We start from the raw sequence: 22,964 nt of genomic DNA on the forward strand, positions 1-22,964 counted from the left end.
AAAGAAATATCAACCATGTTTTCACGCAATGAGTTTCCATTTTTAATAAGGATTAGCTTCGTATTATATTCGTGAATAGTAATTACGCTCATCGTTTCTTCTTCTTATTGGCTTTACATCCCCCACTGGGACATTGCCGCCTTGCTGCTTAGTGTTCATTTAGCACTTCCACAGTTGTTAACCGCAAGGTTTTTAGCCAAGCTGCCATTTTTGCATTCGTATGTAATGAGGCTAACACGATGATACTTTTATGGCCAGCGAAGTCGAGACACTTTCCAAATCTAGAAATGTCTAGACAGGCACCGGGAATCGAACCCAGCCACCATCAGCATGGTCTTGCTTTATAGCCGCGCATCTTACCGCTTGGCTAAAGATTATTATTATTTTTGTTTGTCATAAACCAGGGTCCATGTACATCGTTTGTCATAAATTAGGCTAAGTAAGTAGGCGTTTTTTAAAGATTGCGAACGAAAAGCTTTGGTTATCTTTATTTGGATTGGAGCAAAACACGTTAAATAAAAATAAGTTACCTTACATAAAAAAATAGTTCTGTAATTTTCTATTTTGGGATTTTTTTTCCATTACAGTTTTTTACATTCGATTTTGGCAACAAAGATTAATTCGATTTAAAAACATTCGAATTAAGCAATACATTGTTTTTCGTTATTCTTTTTTAATTGCTTCAATTGCTGCATAAATCTCAAAATACGTGTTGAAATATGTTTTTAAAAATCTGCGCAAAATAGCGCCACAGTGTGTCTAGTGTAACAAAAGTGTGTATGTACAAATAAAAATAAGCATGGTGCTTTTTTATAGAAATAGTATAGTTTTATGTACCAAAACAATCGCATTTTTTCGATACATTTTCTCAGAAATTATGCTTTTTATTTAGGAGAATGTTGAGGAAACTGAAGCCAACAAGTAATTGCAACATTCAACACCAGTAGTTAACAAAATCATCCTGCTGGATCCACGTAATTTCAACAGAGGATAATTCCCCTTTCTCTGCTTCACTAGAGATGCTTTTACCTCACCAGAGCACTTTCGGGATGAATAAAACATCAACAATTTAAATTGAAATTCTGCCACCGCCCACCCCACTTCGGTGCAAAACAAAACTTTATCCGGCGAATCGATCATGGCAACGACGAAAGCACATCCAAAACTCACTCAACAGCAGTTTAGTATCCGGTTCCGCCACACTCACATCCAGACCCGTTGGAACACCCACGATGCCATCGTGACCCATCGAGCTCTCTATGAAACAAGTTTCAACTACCATTTAAACAAATTATAGTAAACAGTCAGACTTCTCTCTTTTTGTTCCGAATATTAGTTTCTAACTCAACACTTTATTTCAATTTTCACAATTTTTCCTCACTATCACTAACAATAAGCAGACGCAACGTGACACATAAGTATATTAGGCTGTGATCAATTTCAAATTACAAAAGAACCTACCATGTTAGCTTAACGGAAAACGAATTTTATTCAGTCTCATTAGAACAACTCGATCTCAACAATGTTTGACTACCTGTGGAACCGAAAAGTAGTCTTCTTCCTTTTTCTCTCCTGTATGTGAATGGTCAGTGGAACGGTTTTCTCCACAATAATTGGCCTCTCCAGAAACACTGGGACACGCTTTGGAATGGGCACTATAACCGGTTTCGGCACATGGACATATTGTTTCTGAATGAACTTTATCCGATATGGCACTGGGCGATCAATGTGGACGGGAACGCGCTTCTCTACGATCACTGGCACTTTTTTCTCCACAATAACAGGAACCTTCTTCTCGATCTCCACCGGAACCGCGAAAGGCACCTTCACTTCAACCGGTACCTTCTTCTCGACCTCAACTAGGTAAGGCACTGGAACGTGTTTCACTTCCTTGTCACGATGCGATGGATTCCACGATTCCAAATCCTTGGGAAAGTTGTCCAATTCGTGATCATCCGGAAGATCCTCGAGTGATACTTCGTCAGCCTGTGAAAGATCGTCCCACAGGTCCCGTTTACTCTTCCTCCTTTCGTTTACTGCTGCACCGACGACGATCGCCAGAACCATTGGAAATAATACGATCATCTAAATACGAGAAATAAAAATTCAGCTTGCTTGGCGGTAATCATTGTACCAGTACCTACCTTCATAACTCACGTATCTCAATCGGTGAGAAAGTTCCAACGCAAAAAATAGTCCTCGGCAATGAAGCAACAAGATGAGCATCAGACTGATGGGTGGACAGCGTCCAGGTGGTGGTTTTATACAACCTTTCTCGCGCTCGAACGGCAATCGAATGATCGATACCCAATCTCTTCGGTATCGTCGGAGTGATGCTGCTGCCGCTCCTATTGAGGGTGTTCGACAAACTGCCGTTATTGTCTGCGTTGATGCGGGTGCAAATTCATGAAGTCATTAAACTGAAGATGCTCACAACTGGCTCAAGATGTCATACCACCCCAAAGCATTTTTTCAGTAGATTGACTCAAAAATTTCAGAAATCTTACAAATGGATCATATCAAGAAGTAGAATCAAAGGAGCATTCTTCCAAACACGCCCTAAATGACGTCGCCCAACCAATCCTCAGTTTTGTACAAGGTAAACCATCGATTGCAATCCTAACCAATCCATTCAAATTGAAACAAGCATCCCTTCGGGCGCACTTAACAAATCAAACACCAACAATCACCGCAGAATCCATGTCGGACACTAATTGATCCGAATGGTTGGTTGGCTGGTTCATTGAAATGTGAAACCAGAAGTATGTATCCCATCCCGGCCGGAGGCAGCCGCCAGCACGCGCCACCTCCAGCAAACCTTTGTGGCTTCCGAAACAACACGCACCGCATACGCATGGGCCGTTGTACGCACGGGAAAGATTAGACTGTTGGAGATGGCGATGGATTGGAAATATGTATGGAAAATGCCATGACTGGGCAATTATTCCAAGAGGCACAAGCTAATTTGGGACAGCAGCGTTGCTGCCTCTTCTGCATCCGTTGAGTTGTGGTCAAATGGAATGTTTTGATCAAAACAGAACATTCGATTGGGTGAGAAATTTTAGATTGGAATAATTGATTTGATTGAGGCCAGGTTGAACAGATAGAAACTGATTGTCTTCTACGAACAGGTGGAAATTTATAGTAGGAAAGATCTTTAAAGCGAAAAGGATGTTGGAGCGGGAAAACTATTAATGTGGAAAGAAAATTGTGACGAGAAAGGCTAACTTATCGATTTAGAAGAATGTCTTTTGGGGCGAAAATATGTTAGGAGCATTGTCCCGAATTCCATCTCACTGAACATATATTTATCTTATCGTGAAACAAAAAAAAACAGCCCTAATTTTGTCGCTTACGCTCACCAGTGCGTGCTCAATGCTGAATAAAATCACAAAAATAAGAAACAAATCAAATTACTTTCCATTGCTTTTTTATGGGATGGAAGTCGGAGCCATGAGATGATTTCCAGAAGCAGTTCCCCTACATGCAGTGAAAGAGAACCACATACTTGAAATACAAAATTTTCACGAAAAACTCTTTAAAATTTCCTTGGGACATTGTTTAAAAATGTTTAGAAATTGAACGAAAAAGTGTTTTGAATTTCCATTTTAAATTCTACAAAATATCTACGGGAATTTCTTCAGGATTTCCACGAACATTTTTTTGTTATGCTCACGGGAAATTATTCGGAACATCTATTAAAAATTCCTAGAAATTACAACAGAAAATTCACTTTTGATTTTTAATGGGAATCGTTGAATTTCTATAGAAAATTGTTATGAACGTCAACGAAATTTTTTTTCGTAATTTCCACCAGATGCTTTTTTTTTAATTTCAATAGAAATTCGTTTGTAAAACACGATAAAAATTTCTGAATTTTCACGTTCTTTTATTTTTGCACAAATTTGATTTTTCCGGGAAAATCTTTCAAGTTCCTGTGTGGCAGTGAAACAGCCCACGCCGTTTACTATAAACGAATCCAAGTAAAAATAAGAAGAAGACACACGACGGTGTTAACTTTGACAGATCCTACAGCGCAGCATAGGAAGATCATTTTAAAATGCTTATAATAAATTCTAGACAAATTGTAATTAAAATCTGATTGATGTATGATACGGAAAAAGTTCCGAAGTTTATGATAGATACATTTTGGAAAATATACAAAAAATGAGATAAGCTTCCAAATAAGTAATTCAGAACTTTTTCCGTATCGTACATCAATCAGATTTTAATTACAGTTTGTCTAGAATTTATTATAAGCATTTTATAATGATCTTCCTATGCTGCGCTGTAGGATCTGTCAAAGTTAACACCGTCGTGTGTCTTCTTCTTATTTTTACTTGGATTCGCTATATAAAGCAAACATTCAATAGTTCAGTGACGATCGAAGTAGGTCTAATTCGAACCACAATTGATGTCAAATTATAAGCAATCATAGCAATCGGACAATGTGTCGTCACTCACATGAAGTGAACTTTTAACTTTTAAGTCTCCCGCTTGCATTCGGAATATATAAACTCCACATTTGGCGATACTGCCGGATTTTCTATTGAAGAAAACAAAAATAAACTGAAGAATCTGGTTTCGAGCAAGCGGGAGCCCCAATGTAAATGATGTTGTTTGTCTAATGTCGAATTTGTTTTTGAAACTGAGTCAGTGCCAACCCGATCCCTGAATTAAAAAAAAACATTTTCAGTTCCATCTGTCATTGGATATGTTGGTGTGCGTAGCATCGTGTTTTTTTCCTCAACACCCCTCCTGACAAAGGTAGCCTCATAGCTCGGAAAAATTTTCCGACGGATTTTGGTTTGGTTTTTGGATTTTGATTTTCCGTGCCCAAATCCCGAAAACATATGTAAAAATACATGGGGAAAAAATCCGCGGACCAAATTCCCGAGGTGTGAGGCTACCCTAATGCTAGGAGTTCCTTCAGAAATTCCTCCAAAAGTTCATTCAGGAATTTCTTCGAAAAACTTCTGCTTCCTGGAGGAACTTCTGTAGGAATTTCTGTGTTAGCTTCTGGTGAAACTCTTGAAGAAACTTCCGGAGGAATTCCTGGAGGATATCTTAGAAGAACTTCCGGTAGAACTCCTCCAAGAACTTCAGGAAAAGCTCCACCACTTCCAGAGGAATACCTCAAGGAACTTCTGAAGGAATTCCTCAAGAAACTTCCAGAGGAATTTTTCCCAAAAACTTCCAGAGGAGTTCCTAAAGGAATTACCGGATGAATTCCTCAATAAACTACCGGAGGAATTCCTCAAGGAACTTCCGGAGGAATTCTTCAAGAAACTTCTGGAGGATTTTTACAAGGAACTTCCAGAGGAATAGCTCAAAGAACTTCCAGAGGAATTCTTCAAGAATCTTCCGGAGGAATTGCTCAAGATACTTCCGGGGACATCTATGTACAAAACTAGCGGAGCAATTCCTGAAGGAAACTTCGAGTAAGTTCCTGTGTTTCAAAAGGATTTTCTGGAGAAATTATTGCAGGAATTTCCAAATTAATTCCTGGAACTACTTCCAGAGAAAGTCCTGGAACAGTATTCAAAGATATTCCTAGAATAATTTCCAAAGAAATTCATTTTGAAGGGATCCGTTGGAAATTATTATGGAGGAAGGCCTGAAAGATATCACCAATAAATGCATACAAGAATTCAAGAAAGAATTACTGGAAGAATTACTGAAGTAATTTCTGGCAGAATTTCCAAAGAAAATTCCGAAACGCACGAAAGAGTTTTTAGAAGAATTTCAAAAGAAATTCTGAATATTATTTAAGAAGGAATTCTATTCGGTATTCCTCAAAAATACTTTTTTGACAAGTCTTAGCAAGTTTTGTGAACGGGTTCCAAGGAGAATTCCCAAACTAATTCCATCCACCGACCTAATTTAGGACACAATCGGTGACGAAATCCCTGAATGAACTTATGAATAACTTCCCTAACCATTATTTTTTAAACTGAATCTAGACAACAGTACCGGATTAATTCATTTAAAACTACAATAACAATATACCAATATTCCCGGAAAAAATATTTTCAACGCGCATTTTTTTAAACGGACAGTTTCGTTTTTTCTCTTCTGCTTGTTTATTCCAGCCAGTCCCAACCACATGGTTTTGACAGTTGAAGTACAGTTGTATTGGTGAACCCGTTGCGAAACATTACAAATCATTTGAATTCAATTAGCTTAATTGATAAACCATTATTTAACTTCCTTCCAGCATGTCCAAAAATCGGAGCAATTGTAAAAAGTGGCCTCGAAGTTCGGACATATAGCAAATGTAATAAAAATTATAATGCTATGGATTTCAAAGCAATTTATCTAATTCTCGACAAAGATTGTTATCTTACTATGTTATCTAATCACTCATACCCCATCCAAATGACAGAATATAGAAAATATGAGTTTTTCTAATTTAAAGTCTCAAGCTGCATCCTAAAAAAACGAAATTTACCGTGGATTATGACATACCTTCAATTTTCAGCTCTAATTTTTCAAGTTTTTACAACATATCATGGATTACTTACATTTGTTAAAATGATTTCAAGCCTAGGAATTGTTTTCTGCATTGATAACCCAAGAAATACTTGTTGAAATGGTAAATAAAGGCAAATAGCAATTGAAGTGTCCGGCTTTCGAAGAGTCCGGCAATTCGAATCAAACCGGTATCATTAAAGATTTTGTACAAGACATAGAACAACATTTTTCATTTTTCAATCTTTTCCTTAAAAAAAAAAATAACTTCTTCTTATAGTCTCAGTCGATTATTTGACTAGGGTAAACTTTCCCGTAGAACCAATAATTTTCCACGCCTCTCACTGTTTCAAAAATTAAAAAAATCAAGTGCTGCAGTGTTCCCCATCCTAAAAAAAAGCTTTATGGTGACCGAAAGTGTGGCAAATGTTAGTACATTTTTCGGATTTGGTGATTGAAGAAGCATAAAAAAATATGAGTTCGTTGCGAAATTGACTTGAAATTAGTAGAAAATTTTGTTTATTCTTTATTATATAGGCTTTCCGCTCTTGACTGGTTCGCCTCTTACTAGAATAATTGAGAATGTTGACATTAGTATTAGTAGCCACTAAAAAAGTTTATGAGAGATGCCAATTCACCATTTTATGAAACGTAATGACGCATTTTAGAAATTATCGCTCTTAAAAATAATGAAATTTATTTATGACTGAAATTGGACGTAATTTCCTGGCGACTAAAACATTATTTTAACCAACCCGTGAGCAACTTGACGGCTCCAGTACAATGTCAGTGTTCCCCGAAAAAATCTCGCTTAACTTTTCAAAAAGACCTAAGTAACATTTTTTTATGAATTAATTTGAATAGTGCAATCAACAGAACAACATGAAAGCTCTTGATTACAGTACTCAAATTAATTCATGAAAAAAAAATGTTACTTAGGTCCTTTTCAAAAGTTAAGCGAGAATTGGTTCAGGTGATTCTGTTAAACTTACTTATATCGGGAGCATTTCTCGATTATGGCGCAGAAGGTTAAAGATAAACCTATTTTTTGAAGAAAATTATTTTGAGCTTTTTAGTGGAATGTCTTCACTTGTCATAAGACGAGTTTGTACAATCCCATTGAATTCCACCACTTAATTGTATATTGACAGATACGTATTTCAACCTCAACAGTAAGGCCGTCTTCAGTGTCTCGTACTTGACTCGACTATTTTTTTATTATTGTTAATAACACAATTGCATTACTCAGTTATGAACTAATAAAATCATAAAAAAAATCACTTTAATAAAGATATAAAAAAAATTACATTACTCATTAGTTACTTTGATATAGGGTCATATGTTCAAGCACTACGGGGCTGTAAGCACCCAAAATATAGATATCATTACAACGTGTGGATCAATAAGTTTAATTGGTTCTGTCAAGGTAATGTCCAGTTCAAAAAATGTGAGGCTACCTCAACATGAAATTTTGGGTTGGAAATTTTCTCGACTTCCCTCACGCAAAAAGATGATGCAGTTGAAATTATCGTACTGAGGGTTAATTTACGAATACCTTACCTAGTCATGATGATATCAACAAATCAACATCTTATAGTTTTATGAGAATCAAGCTACGAAGCTGTATGACAATGAATAATCATTTATTCAGTTATTAAATTTAACTTCTTAGATTCAACTATTGAAACTGCATAGATCAGTGGGAACTCGTTGTCTAAAACTTTTATAAAATGGGCGATATATAAAACAAATTTCGTTTACCAAAGCGACAAATTTGAACATTTAGCATTGGAAGTTTTATTCAGAATTGTTACTCTTTAGATTGCAATGCGGCCAGAAGGGCCAGATCACGTTATCCCCTAGCTTCCGGTCAAGCCACGGAAGCTGTCCGGGGTGGGCTACACCCGCCTCTTTTGCTCAGGGTTGGCCTCGACAATGGGGGACTAGGTCACACTGATCAGGATGCAAAAATACTGAACACGGTCGTTTTAATTTATGGAACTTTTATTTTTACTCACGTTGTGTGTAGTGTGTATGTGTGGGGGGGGGGAATCGTTGGCCGGCCGGCAAAGCTGGAAGCGATGGATCTGCGCGTATGTGGCAAGGTTGCCACGGTATCACTGCGTCGACTCGAATGTTCCGATGTGCGCCGTACGGGAACAGCTTGAGCCTCTTTCTGTCGCTATGTGACTCGTGCACCAGAACAACTGTCGGAATGGGGTTCTTCTGAGAAGAGGTAAATGTTCCAAGCCACTGTGTCCTAGCGGGAATGAACAGGGCGGACGATCTCGGGCTTGCTCACAGTTGAGGTTAGGTCAAAGCGTGACCAAAACCTAATTGGTCCTGTTATAATAGTTGGTCTTAGGGTAAAGTTTTACTGGAAGTTACTCGGCAACTTAACGTACCTGACTCTTAGAAAAGGTCTCTTGGGATTTATTTCTAGTATTAGCGAAACTAGCACTTCTCACTCTTTTTATCTTAAATCTCTTATTAACTTGGATGTTACTCCTTCGAGCTCTTGAGTGGAAAAGAACGTGCCGAGGAATTTATTGTCTTACCTACCCCAAACCAGACCCATTGAGCTCCCAATTTGCCAACTGCAGAATCTATCGTACCGTGTAAGATTATATTGTGTGTGTGGTATTGGTAAGTGTGTTAACAATCTGATTGTCCCTAGACTTCAAATTGACCGGATTTTTTTAGAGTTATTAAAGTTCTCCTATGCTAGCTAGACTTAAATAACAATGAACATATAATGAATGTAATAAATTCTAATTGGAATATGATTTCTTTTTATTCAATGAAAATGACATTTAAATAATATGTAATAATACTCTATAATGCTCGGAGAAAGGCTATGCAGTTCATCATGAACAGCAGTATGAGGAACTGTATTGCCACTCATTCTCCTTAATTCGCTGAGCTATATAGGGTAAACTAGCAACCATATAACCATTATTCTAGTATTTCTAGGGTAAACTACCCGAATGGTAAAAATCATAATTAACCTGTATCTGTGTATTACAAATCCTAAATTAAATTCTTTTAAGCACTGAACTCACATTACAACTGCATTTATGCGTGAATAAAGTTTTTCGTTATTCTCTTTTTCTGAATACCTACTCGCCTATAAGTAATTCTTATCTCGTATGTGTTCGGCTACTTTAAAGCAATCCACATCAACTCTTGGTATCATAACGAGTCCAAATTTGATGAGATAATCTTCAAAATCCTCCATAAGTATACCATTTATGATGACTATATACCATTCCACGAATAATGTTTCGTGCGGTTAGCACAGTCAGGCAAGAATCTTTGTCGCTGAAAAGAATCCTGATCAGTATCAAATACACTGTTTCCGGATTACCAATCCTACTATAGCAGAAAGGCCAGCTGGAATTCTAAATCGTCATAATTCATTCATTCATTTATTTAGTTAACATCTAAACAGATAACACTGAATCAACAATTTGACGCCACAATACACGGTTCGAGGCCGCATCTCTCCATCCTCGGATACGCCCAGGCATTGCAATATCATCTGAGCACAGGATATTATCTTTGCTTGTGCAAAGATATTATCTCTAATCAAAGAGCACTCTGGAAAGATATTATCATTTGAGCGTTCGATGATGATCCGGATAGCCAGCGCGGTTCGGGGTTTGTTCGCGTTGCGAAGGTGTTACTACAACAAAAGCTGTGAAAAAATGTTTCTCCATGACGAACATTGCACTTTGTATACTGAGCGGATAGATAGCTCAGATCGATATCCCATTATTTCATCAGTATCTTTGCTCAAAAGATCGAATGATGGGATGGTTTGCAATGCCTGGATACGCCCCACGCTCGCCAAGTCGTTCTGCACCTGGTCTGCCCATCTCGCTCGCTGCGCTCCACGCCGTCTCGTACCTGCCGGATCGGATGCGAACACCATCTTTGCAGGGTTGCTGTCCGGCATTCTTGCAACATGTCCTGCCCATCGTACCCTTCCGGCTTTAACTACCTTCTGGATACTGGGTTCGCCGTAGAGTTGGACGAGCTCATGGTTCATTCTTCGCCGCCACACACCGTATTCTAGCACACCGCCAAAGATGGTCCTAAGCACCCATCTCTCGAATACTCCGAGTGCTTGCAAGTCCTCCTCGAGCATTGTCCATGTTTCATGTCCGTAGAGGACAACCGGTCTTATAAGCGTCTTGTACATGACACATTTGGTGCGGTGGCGAATCTTTTTCGACCGCAGTTTCTTCTGGAGCCCGTAGTAGGCCCGACTTCCACAGATGATGCGCCTTCGTATTTCTCGACTAACGTTGTTGTCAGCCGTTAGCAAGGATCCGAGATAGACGAATTCCTCGACCACCTCGAAGGTGTCCCCGTCTATCGTAACACTGCTTCCCAGGCGCGCCCTGTCGCGCTTGGTTCCGCCCACAAACATGTACTTTGTTTTTGACGCATTCACCACCAGTCCAACTTTTGTTGCTTCACGTTTCAGGCGGGATTACAGTTCTGCCACCTTTGCAAATGTTCGGCCGACAATGTCCATGTCATCCGCAAAACAAATAAATTGACTGGATCTGTTGAAAATCGTACTCTGGCTGTTACACCTTGCTCTCCGCATGACACCTTCAAGCGCAATGTTGAACAACAGGCACGAAAGTCCACCACCTTGTCTTAGTCCCGGCGCGATTCGAACGAACTGGAGTGTTCGCCCGAAATCTTCACACAGTTTTGCACACCATCCACCGTTGCTTTGATCAGTCTGGTAAGCTTCCCAGGGAAGCTGTTCTCGTCCATAATTTTCCATAGCTCTACGCGGTCTATACTGTCGTATGCCGCCTTGAAATCAACGAACAGATGGTGCGTTGGGACCTGGTATTCACGGCATTTTTGAAGGATTATATCAATTGAATACCAGGCATGTGACATTTGCAGCCGTTGAGAATTTTCCATTGCTGCACGTCGCAACACTGCCGCTAAGATTGGATCGTAGAATGTTGTGACTGAAAGCAGACGCGAAAATGTTTGTCCCGTCAAATTTTTCAATTTTTCCTGGGAGCTGTTGAAGATTGACGCCTGAAGGATTGTTGCATTTTTCTGCCCAATTACTCATATGAAATTCTATTATTTGCACCAAAGAGTAAAATTTGGCTAAAACTATGGCTAGTGCGAACATCAAAACAGGTTCCCTAAGAAAGCAGATCACCAATACCAAGAGGATACATGGCCAGCAGTTTAAGAATCGGGTGAACAATCTGCATCCAAAACGTTTGTAAATAGCTAACCGGCTAAAGTAAGGAATTCTGCAGGAAAGTGTTGCCATCGAATTCCAGAGAGAACGAGGTATTTTTTGTGGTATTTTTTACGAACGGAGAAGTTATCAGAGGTATTCTGCGGTCCAGGTATGTTGGTTTTTGATTTGCTTACTGAACACAGATGTCTGCAACTAGTTTTTCTTCATTTTGCTGTCAGATCCTTTCAGTAATCCTTCCCCATATATAGCTTTATTTTTTTTAGTCTTGCGTTTATTTAGTAGGCTCATTTGCCATTTGGCGTTACGGAGCCGGAAATATGTTTTTTTTTGTACAATTTATTTTACAATTCTTGTGATTCTTACAACTAGAGTTAGTTTGGGTAGCCGACGTACACGCGACTGACTCGAGGTTAGGGATCACAAATACACAATAGGAATAGGAGGGGTAGGGTTTTAAAATAATTGTTATAGCTTTATTTATGGAAGAGAAACTGTAATTATTCAGTTTTGGCTGTTACGCCCTTTTTATTTACACTATTAAATTGTGTATTTTTAATTATAAATTTATCGCCACTCCCGGATAAAAGTGTACCATAGGCTCAACAGTGTAAACAATTGAATTACCATACGCTCTACGGTATACAATAGGATATATTGTTTCTTGATGGTTGTCCATATTGTATCAACACCGAGGATATAATACGTCAACATAGTTCTCTAATGTAACAATACTTCAAATTGTTTTTAGAACATTTAGTGCCTCAATTTTAATCATTGTTAACTCTGAAAATTTTGTTCAAATTGCATATAAGCAATATAACAATATTTATCCCATTTCCGCAAATATGCATTATTTTTATAAAAATTTCATTGTTAAACGGTAAAACCGTCATAATTAAGAAATCCAATACCGTATTGTTTTACTATAAAAATACAATTCAATCTAATGTAATTTGAACGGTTTTCTTCGGATATTTCAACAATATATTTACGATACACTCTATTGTTTGACAAAAAAAGTGTTTGAAAAAATCTCAGATTTTGTATAGTTACGATACTTAACAACCCGTACATTCTAATGGGAAAATTTCATTTACAATTTAATGAATGGTTCATTACAATACATTCTAATGTATTTCTATCATTTCATCACAATTTTCTATTTCATCTATACTGCCGCTAACCGCAAGTCAGACTTATCTGAATATGGACGCCATATCCAGATAAGTCTACCTTGCGGTTAGCGGCAGTATAATTATTTCATCTACAAATTTATTGTGTTTTATAGTGATTAGACTGGCCCAGATTACTATGGGGAGAAAAAAATGTTGTCGAATTCCAAGGGGCACCCCCCAGAATTGTGTCTTTGGGTGAGAAAATCAATCTCTGAAAATTTCAGCTCAATCGCTTGTTGCATAAGCTGGCGCATTTGATTTGAAGTTTGTATGGGGATTTCAGCCAAAATGTATAGGAAAATACACCTCCGTCAATCATTCGATCTGGAAATTGGTTCTGATTGCACGATTGACCTCAGAATTGCAAAAACTTCAGTTGGTATGCTACAGAACAATTTCACAGAAAATTGCATGATGATTAAATGAACTTTTATATAATTTTCGGCTGATTTATTAGGAGCTGATTTGTGTATTTTTGGGTTTTTTGATCGAATCGCATCAGCCGAAACCTATATAAAAGTTCATTTAATCATCATACAATGTTCTGTGAAATTGTTTTGTAGAATACCAACTGCCGTTTTTGCAATTCTGAGGTCAATCGAGCAATCAGAACCAATTTCCAGATCGAATGAGTGACGGATGTGTATTTTTTCTATACATTTTGGCCGAAATCCCCATACAAACTTCAAATCAAATGCGCCAGCTTATGCAACAAGCGATTGCGCTGAAATTTTCAGAGATTGATTTTCTCACCCAAAGACACAATCCTGGGGGGTGCCCCGTGGAATTAGACAACTTTTTGTTTCCTGGGCCAGTCTAAGTGATGTTACAATAAATTGTATTGTTTTTCATTAATATTTTTTATTCGGGCTGTCCTCTCAGTTACATATAGAGCAAATGCAAATCAATAGTGGTTATGTTTCCAACACTGAACAATGGCTTACAACAGTATCTAAAATCCAGGGCTGAACATGATTTTATGTAGGTATATGGGTATATGTTAATGTGTGTATATGTAATTATATGTGTAATTTTCGTCGCTACTTTCCAACGTAATGGTTTCAAGAGGGTAATTGGACAATATATTAATTCCTGGAAAACATGTCTCAAAAAGTTGTTGCCCTCGGTGAAAACAGTCACGTCACAATGCATCTGATTGTCATACACATCTAATTCGATGCGCTAAATAGAACTGTGAAAACGGTTTACTTTAGATATTAATATTTTGCCATCGTTGTCGGTGAAAAGAATCACGTTACAATCTATTTGTAGTTTTGAGATCTCTTTAGTGACAGGTGTCATGATCAAGGTTTGTAAATATAAAATTTTGTTTCATAATTTGATTTTATATCGCTTCAGAGAACGAGTAATGGCGCTTTAGCCTAGGCTTAATAGCCAGGACCAGTGGCGTAGCCAGAAAATTGGTGGGGGGGGGGGGGGGGTTTCCAAACATTTTTTTTTTTTCGAAAAAAAAATTTCTTCTAAAAATGTTGTGTTTTTATGTCCAAAACCACCCCCGTGGCTACGCCACTGGCCAGGACATATGGAAGAAATACCTGTGTCCCATCCCTGGAAGTTGGATCAGCAAGGAGGGACAAAAATCTTCTTACCAAGGTCCCACCCAACGTCACCTAACATATAACCCCTGAATGTGAAACGGTTGGTACGGCTGTCCCCGTTTCTTCCTTTCGTTAATTCATCACTCTTCGTTGATCATGTTATTCATTACTGAACAATCCGATTACCGGTGAATTATGAGTTATCTCCCAATTCCAAGCCTGCACGGTGGGCTTGGCCGTTTTAATATTTGTTTCATATTTGTAACATGCTGCAAATATTAATGCTGACAAGAAATATGCTCGGGAATACAACCGACATTTCCAGGATGCTTTTCAATACTGGCTGTGCATGTGCTATAACAAGACAAGACAAGACAAGACTGCAAGTCGCTACACTGCCGCTAACCGCAAGTCGAGCACATCTGTATATGGACTCCATATACCTACAGATGTGCTCGACTGCAACTATGTGGTTACAAAAATATTTTAAATCAAGATTAAAAATACGCGGGCGAGATTTGAATTCAAAAATTAAAAATGTTTTAAATACCCCTTGGTCAAAAAGGGCGAGTATAGCGCCAGGCGCTAAAAAAATGTTACTATGGACACACTAACGATTGAACAACCAATCAGAAACTGACGCGTCGTGTTGGAGTATATGATATGCGGATCAATAGATAAAGATCCATCTTAAAATGATAAGTGTCCATAGTCCAGTTTAGGCAGTGCTACTGAGAGGAGTGATGAAATTGGAAACAAAGGAAGATAAAGATTGCTAAAAGTTTTAGAACCTAACTATTGTGAACGGCTGGTGCATTACAACAAGCGTTTAGTTAACGTGAGTCCCATGAAATCCTTTCTTATAAAACAATAATTATAACGATTGTTAAAAACAGTTATGGGAAATCCTATCGCTACGACTTGATTGACCACGCCGTGTGCCGTGCGAAGGGCACAAATTAGATCAGGTAATTAGCTAGACAAGTATTAAAGAATGAAAAGGCTAATAGTAATTTTGTTTGAAGGAAATCCTTCAAACGAAGGTGTTAGGTTGGGTCAACCGTTATTCCGGACCAGGTAATTACCAATTCATCACGTGGACGCTATTATCCCTCTCGACTGGACCGTGAAAGTGACAAAAGACACCAGGCCCGGTTCCCGCCGGTTTGATTAGGATTCGTTGTTGTCAGTCTAATGCTAGACAGTATTCGTCAGTCAAAGGCGACATTGGCCTAGGAAAGGTGAAGACCAGTAGATAATTTTGAATCCAGGTCCGACGGCTTAGACCCCTCGTTCCTGACCGGCCAAGTGAAATTCCCGTATTCCTGCGACATCGAGTTCTTCCAGTGCAACATACGAGCATCGTACCGGTACGCATCGAGCATCGCCGACGATCGTCGAGTCAACTCGCTACTTGCAGCATATCGGCACTTCTAGTATACCATTATTGTCCAATAAGAATATGAAAGTGCAGTAGTAGAGTGATCCAGAATAAAGAGTAGTGTGAAGCATACATTCAGGCGAGTGTCGAAGAAGCATTGACCAGGGCTGGCTAGGGACTTATCAGTATTATTTTTTTAGTTGTTTCGAATAGATCGATTATTTGAATTGGAATTAGTTTTCCGGTTTCGGTTGAGTTGGTTGACCGTTGTGAGTTGGAAGTAAACCACCCTCGAGTCTCACCGGGCATTTAAAGCATCGCGGCTTCGTGGCAGCCTCGCTGCCTGGCGCGTAAACGAAGTTCGTTTGAAAACTTCCGCGCACGTTTCACGACCTGCGCAGCTGGCCCAGAGTTTTTTTACTCCGGGTAGACCAGTGGTCCCCAGCATGCTTACTATCTAGGGCCGCATATCAATTTTGAGCTGTTGAAGCGGGCCGCAGTACATTTGCATGATTTGTTTTTCATTTCATGTAGAATTTTAAAACTTAATCAAAATTATTTTTAATATCTATTTCACATTTCAATTAAATTTGTTGCGATGAATCTATTTAAATAAGATACTTGTAAGAACATTTTATTCTACGGGTTTTATCAACGTAGCTGACTTTTAGTTGATACTAACAGATACTTTTGTGGTAGCGGACTTGACACGAGAAAAACCGTTCCGCATCAACATGTTTTAGCATAGTTTATATACAGAATATATATTAATCTATTTTTCCAATAGATCATATGTCATCCGATTCTAAGATTCTGAATTCTGATTCTGAATAGCTTGGAGCCTTGCACAACGGTAGCGTAAAGTACGTTGATATTCAGCTTATAATCGGGAGTTAAAATGAAGCAAATTTAAATTTTGCCAAACCCTAACTTGTATTATCGATGTACCATGGATGTTGTTTGCTGTTGGCCTACGTTGCATTTATGAAGTGAGGAATTTATTAAATCATGCTGGTGCTTAAACATCGCAATGATGTGAACTTGACAGATTCCCTGAGTATAACAAAAAACTGAGCATGATGAAAATCGTGTCATGTCATCTAATGGTTATTAACGGGCCACATGTAGTGTATATTCTGAAATACTCGCGGGCCGCAGGAAAAGTCTTCGAGGGCCGCATGCGGCCCGCGGGCCGCACTTTGGGGATCACTGGGGTAGACTATAGTCTAATTATTATAATTAATTATAATTAACAAGTGAGAGGGAGTTACAACAAATTTTCTAATTTTTCAAAGTGGACAACCAGAACGAAAGCATCATGGACTCAAGTTGATTACTAGAATACAATTAATTTTAAATATTTATTTGATGAAACACATGTCGTAGAGAGAAAATGTTAATATTGCGTTTGAAGCAGCGTGCCTTAGTGATCCCCCGACTGGCGCCGGACGGCTGGAAGTCGGTTTTAGAAGCGCCTTTGGAAATTTGCTTTGACGCGATAGCCTTTCCGCAGTAGTCCAATGGTAGATAACAGATCATGCGGTTTTAAATGGTTGCTGGTCAAAACAGTTAGAAAAGATGACCGTCAATGAAGGACGTATATGGGTAGGCGTACACCGACCGAAAACGTCGCTTAAGTCGGCCACAAGCTTGAATAGCGAACAGAACTTGCCAGATGCCTTTAACTACTGCGAAATCAAGTTGGGCATCATGTGCTATGGAACATACAGTCGGAGCCAAATGGCGCAGATTCGACTGTTGTATGGGTTCGAGTTTGATGACTTCTGGTGGTGTCTCCTGTGGTGGGGTTAATGCCCGAACCCATTGGAAGGCGTCGGTTAAGGTCACTCCTGACGGAATCCAAGTTCCAAAGTGCTCGCGTTTTCGGGGGCACACCACTCGATTCAGTGGCGGCGCACAACTGTCATTTTTGTTGATTTAGCTTTGCTGCGTCGCAGCATGCGTGAAATAATAAAAACGACAGTTGTGCGTTGCTTCCGTATCGAGTGGTGTGCCCCCGAAAACGCGAGCACTTTTAAACTTGGATTCCGTCAGGAGTGACCTTAACGATTCGTCAGACAAACTGCAGACATTTTGTCCAGAGGATACCTACTTAGTGATATAATAAATTAAAATTAGTTTGGATGCACTCAGCCTTTGCTATAGACTTGTATCGTCACCTGAAATGAACAGATCACAAGCATATAATCTCACATCATGATATCGGTTTGTTATGTTTTGGCTAGAGGTTGTGACATTTGATAACCAATGAAAAATCAATGTTACTTTGATCGTTTTTATTAAAATGGTTCGACTTTTGCTCACCAGTTAGCGCAATTATCAGGAAAAATTGTTCGTTAATGACTCGTATGGGATTTCCAAGAGGGGACTATCTTGTAGTTTACTTTCTTTGATTCGAAGGATAGGGTTTGTTTTCATCGGGAAACGTTTCCCGATGAAAACAAATCCTATCCTCCCTATGCGTTTGAAAGAGAAAGATTATTAAACGGCAGCAAGCTCTATATAGCTAGCTGATGCCATATTAAAATTAGAAAAAAATTTCAATCATATTGATAATATACACATTTCAAAAATGTGGTGGTATTTCGTTGCCGGAAAACTCATGAGGTAAAACGCCTTTTAGCCGGCAGCTCTTAGGGAACAACGTACCACGCGTCGGCGAATCAGCATTCTGGTATGAACAGTGCGTGGAGACGCGAGTACATTGTAGGATAGTTCCACAAGGGCGTTTCGCCACGCCGAAATGTTAAATGTTTCATCAAAATGTGGAAAATTTCAGTTTTTCCTACATTCTTATCTATTATTTTGACACTTTTTTCGCCTAACCTACATAATTTCACGTCTAGTTTTATTAAGGCTATCTCAAACATGGTAAATATAAGTGAATACCCGAAAGACGTTTTGCCCCGGGGGCCTCTTCCCCTACACACTTGAATTGTTTTACCAAATCAAATTGAAAATTCCAACAGCCGACATCTCGGGAAAAATATTTACAAAATTTTCGAAATTCAGCGAAATTGATTTTTTTACTGAGACTTTCGTAACAATAATTGATAACTCAGTGAGGTTTATCGAAATTTGGGTAAAAATTTACCGAGATTCGTCGAATTCATTGCCGAAATCAAAGCTTTTGGAGTCTTGGTAAAGTTTTTAAATATTAGTTTGTAATTTATCTTCGTGGTTTGTTATTACTGAGACAGGTTCATATCTCTTGTTGTCTTCGTTCATTATCTATTGCCTCTTACATTTTATAGTATATCACAAACTTCCGGATATAGCCCGTCTAAATACAAACTCACAAAACATACAAAAAAATGGATCAGTTTTGACACCCATAAAATCAACATTAATTGGAAATCCCTTTTCATCGGCTAACGCTGTTCGCGAGTGACTCAGCAGATGTTACATTCACCACTTATGCGCTTACGTACGAATCTTCGCGTACATCAACAATTGTTACCTTATTACACATTCGATCGTACTGCTTTTTGTTTTGTTTTCAAGGTTGCTACTGATTAGATCTCCAACGTTGAGCCAGCGCCAATTACTGACCGTAGACACTGGCCGCAGATCGCCACAAAATTTGAGCGAATTATTTTCTTTTGTTTTGGTATGTTTTTCCATCGGCGGCGGAGGCGCCTACAACGATGCAGTTATTTGGCTATCTATTGACTGGGGCACTTGATTAGGCTCAATGGAGATGGCTGTTACGTGCGTTTTTAAAGCGAGTACCGTGAGAGACCAAAATACGTACGTTCACCTGAAAATTAATTGCTCTGAGATGATAACAAATGAACAAGTAGGTCGCGAAATGGAAATGACAAAAAAAAATCAAACAGAAATAGCAACCCATCATGGGTACACTAGTTTTTAATTGACTTTTGTAAACAATTCAATGCTATTACCAGTATTCATACCAACTGTTGGAAATGAAGATACTAAGTAGTTATATTCGAAGGAATTGAATTGCGACACTGACTTGGTATATATGTAACATTGTGTATCACTATTCGAATTTCAATTCTTTGAATCAATAGTAAAATTGAATTATATTTAGAACGGTTGACCCATTTCGAATCGTGGAACAATAGTCAATTACTTAGTAGTATTAGTGTCAAGCTCTACTCTTCCACTCTGTTGGAATTATTTTGTTCTTTAGGTACTCTAGAAACGTTCAAAACTAAGTCTGTTGGTGTTTTATGGATTTTTCATCAGATTAAGCTATTCCTTCTTACTCGTAGACCATAATCTACAAAACACAAACCATATAAAAAAGACATTGGTGTATTATCTAAGCTAATCACAGTGAAATTCATTATTTGTATTTGATTGGCTTTCAAATTCAATTAAATAATTAATTGGTGTCCCGAATAAAAAATATGATAGAAAAACAGTACAATTTATTGTAACATCACTATACAACACAATAAGTTTCCAATAGATTTTATTGTAGATGAAATAATAGAAATACATTAGAATGTATTGTTATGAACCATTCATTAAATTGTAAATGAAGTTTTCGCATTAGAACGTACGGGTTGTTAAGTATCGTAACTATACAAAATCTGAGATTTTTTCATACACTTTATTTTGTCAAACAATAGATTGTATCGTAAATATATTGTTGAAATATCCAAAGAAAACCGTTCAAATTACATTAGATTGAATTGTATTTTTATAGTAAAACAATACGATATTGGATTTCTTAATTATGACGGCTTTACCGTTCAACAATGAAATTTGAAGAAAAATAATGCATATTTGCGGAAATGGGATAAATATTGTTATATTGCTTATATGCAATTTGAACAAAATTTTCAGATGTTATCAATAATTAAAATGTATGCACTAAATGTTCTTAAAACAATTGTAATTATTGTTACATTAGAGAACTATGTTGACGTATTATATCCACGGTGTTGATACAATATGGACAACCATCAAGAAACAATATATCCTATTGTATACCGTAGAGAGAATGGTAGTTCAATTGTTTACACTGTTGAGCCTATGGTACACTTTTATCCGGGGTATTATGTCGCAAGATTCCTTTGAGGAAAACAATAATTTAAGTATTCTGCCTAGTAGACTCATCTTTTTGTACAGTGCTTAGGTGTTCAAATTTCGGCCCCACACGGTACCGGCTCTCACAAGCAACAAACAATTATATATACGTTCTCTTTTGTGGAATTTGGGACGAGCAATAAGACAACGATAGACTACATACGTCATTACAGTTTGACACGCATTTGCACGTCACCATCGAATACTTATTTTTAAGGGTTACTTCTGTGATAATTTTCTTCGTACTATGTTGGATAATAAATTGTCGTTAACTAAATGTGGTAATTGCCACTCTTCTATGAAAATTGATACACAAACCAAGTAAACGGCTTCATTTCTACCCTACGCATTGTATGTCATTCACTATTTTTGCAAGGAAGCCATTTCCTCGCTTCAACCCCTTATTGAAACCATAAATCCATTCACCTTGTCTGTCGTTTGTGACGAGAAGACGTCGTTCCTGTTTAGTGGAACTATATCTCATACGTTTCGCTACGCCAGATAGGTTTACCCGCTGAGCTAGAGGTCGCTGCGGGTTATATCTCCTCTAATAAAATTACAACCCGAATACGTGCTTCACGTGCTTACGAGGGATAACAAGCCTTGCTTACAGTACCTCCTCATCCTAGTCTGAACGAACGACCGAACGGAACGACCGAGTTTCTTCCATCCGGTTGGCGGGGAGCGTAGTGCCGAGGATGGTAATCACTGTGAACTTCTTCGCTCGCAAGGTATACCACTCCAATATAAGCGCAACGGTGGACGACAAGCGTGCTGATGGGGCTTGGCTGAGAGATACGATTCCCAGGGAGGAACGAACCTGTTCCGATTCCGATCACGCGCGCCACCGGTACATGCTCTCGCCATAAGCTGGCTACTGTAGTTTATCTCGTTTTGTGTTCACTGATGCTCCGCACAGAAGGGGTCGATCAAAGGAATCCGATCGGATCGAACGTCACAAATGACAAAAGAATTCAGGTGTCATGTCGTTATTGATAATAAATTCTGATGAAGAAAAATGAAATCGCGTAAAAAACGATTGTATGGCCTACTGCTCCATCCATCCAAAATTTTAACGAACGCATTGTTAGTTACGTACCATGAATACGAAACGGTAACGAAGCTAAAGAACAATTGAACGAACCTTGTGTGGAAAACCAATAACCACATATAAAATATGTAATCTTGAAAATAAGGTTTTTTATATTTTCACTATTTGAGACTCTCACTTTGACATGAACTGTATTTCAGTTAATTATTGATATTATTGTGGTCGTCACATCACGGTTGATCAGATTGCTTATTTCATTAACAGAATCCTTCATTGATTAACACACGCCTTTGCAATAAATGCTTGTGATTATCATGTTTGCACAAACAAACCGTGTCAGGATTGTCGGCCATCAAGTTCAATTTCACCAAACATATTACTTTCACACGCCAAATCTTGATAATGCACCGCACTATATAATTTTCCCCTTCGACAACTCACGTTCTAACCAGCAGCACGTATGAAAAATCATCCGACACATGTTTCCATTAGGACCCTACCTCTCCCAAACGCGGCACATCGCACGTCCAAGCAAGCCTGCTACGTCGGTCCAGCAACCCCAACGACAAGGGTAGGAAAAGGAAGCAGTGAAAAAAAAAAACCTGCGAACCAACCAGAGAGAAGCCAGACCATTTAATAACGTGACCAAGTGTAATTTATATCTTTCACCTCTTGATTTTTATCTCACCTTTTTCTTGTGCACAGGTTTTTTTTTTCCTGGTTTTCCACCCTGTTGGCGGTTAGTAGCTCCGGTGAGAGGTCAGTAGTACTTTAGTTCAGGTGTTAAATGATTTGTGTCCACCGAGCGGACCGAATCCGACACCTCGAGGCCAGGATAGTACCCTTGCGGTGCCGTGGGGCAATTTTCCCCCGTTTGATCATGATTGGGCGTAGTTGTTACTGTTGTTGACTGCCACGCCAGGGTTCGGACGGAAAATGGCGGAGGGAAAATTGACAAGGCTTTGGGATTGCGTTTTATTGCCGGCTGAGA

The 22,964-nt window shown here is 38.6% G+C and overlaps 1 protein-coding gene and 1 long non-coding RNA gene across 4 annotated transcripts in view; one reads left to right on the top strand and one right to left on the bottom strand.

The window, feature by feature from the left end:
• The window catches only part of LOC134213950 (uncharacterized), a 555,234-nt gene that overhangs the window by 522,059 nt on the left and 10,211 nt on the right, over positions 1–22,964 (top strand). The window lies entirely within an intron of this gene.
• LOC134213949 (titin-like) lies at positions 1,475–21,857 on the bottom strand. 3 transcript variants are annotated; one of them, XM_062693402.1, is made up of 3 exons: positions 21,349–21,857; positions 2,145–2,348; positions 1,475–2,085 (listed from the first exon to the last, which is right to left on the bottom strand). In XM_062693402.1, exons 2-3 carry the CDS (start codon positions 2,148–2,150, stop codon positions 1,531–1,533), a joined length of 561 nt encoding a protein of 186 aa, XP_062549386.1. In that variant the 5' UTR covers positions 2,151–2,348; positions 21,349–21,857; the 3' UTR covers positions 1,475–1,530. The 3 variants fall into 3 exon arrangements, with proteins under 3 accessions (XP_062549386.1, XP_062549385.1, XP_062549387.1); XM_062693401.1 differs by lacking the exon at positions 21,349–21,857 and adding an exon at positions 19,319–19,649; XM_062693403.1 differs by lacking the exon at positions 21,349–21,857 and adding an exon at positions 2,625–2,664.

The sequence above is a fragment of the Armigeres subalbatus genome, chromosome 2, assembly GCF_024139115.2.
Source record: "Armigeres subalbatus isolate Guangzhou_Male chromosome 2, GZ_Asu_2, whole genome shotgun sequence".
NCBI lineage: Eukaryota > Metazoa > Arthropoda > Insecta > Diptera > Culicidae > Armigeres > Armigeres subalbatus.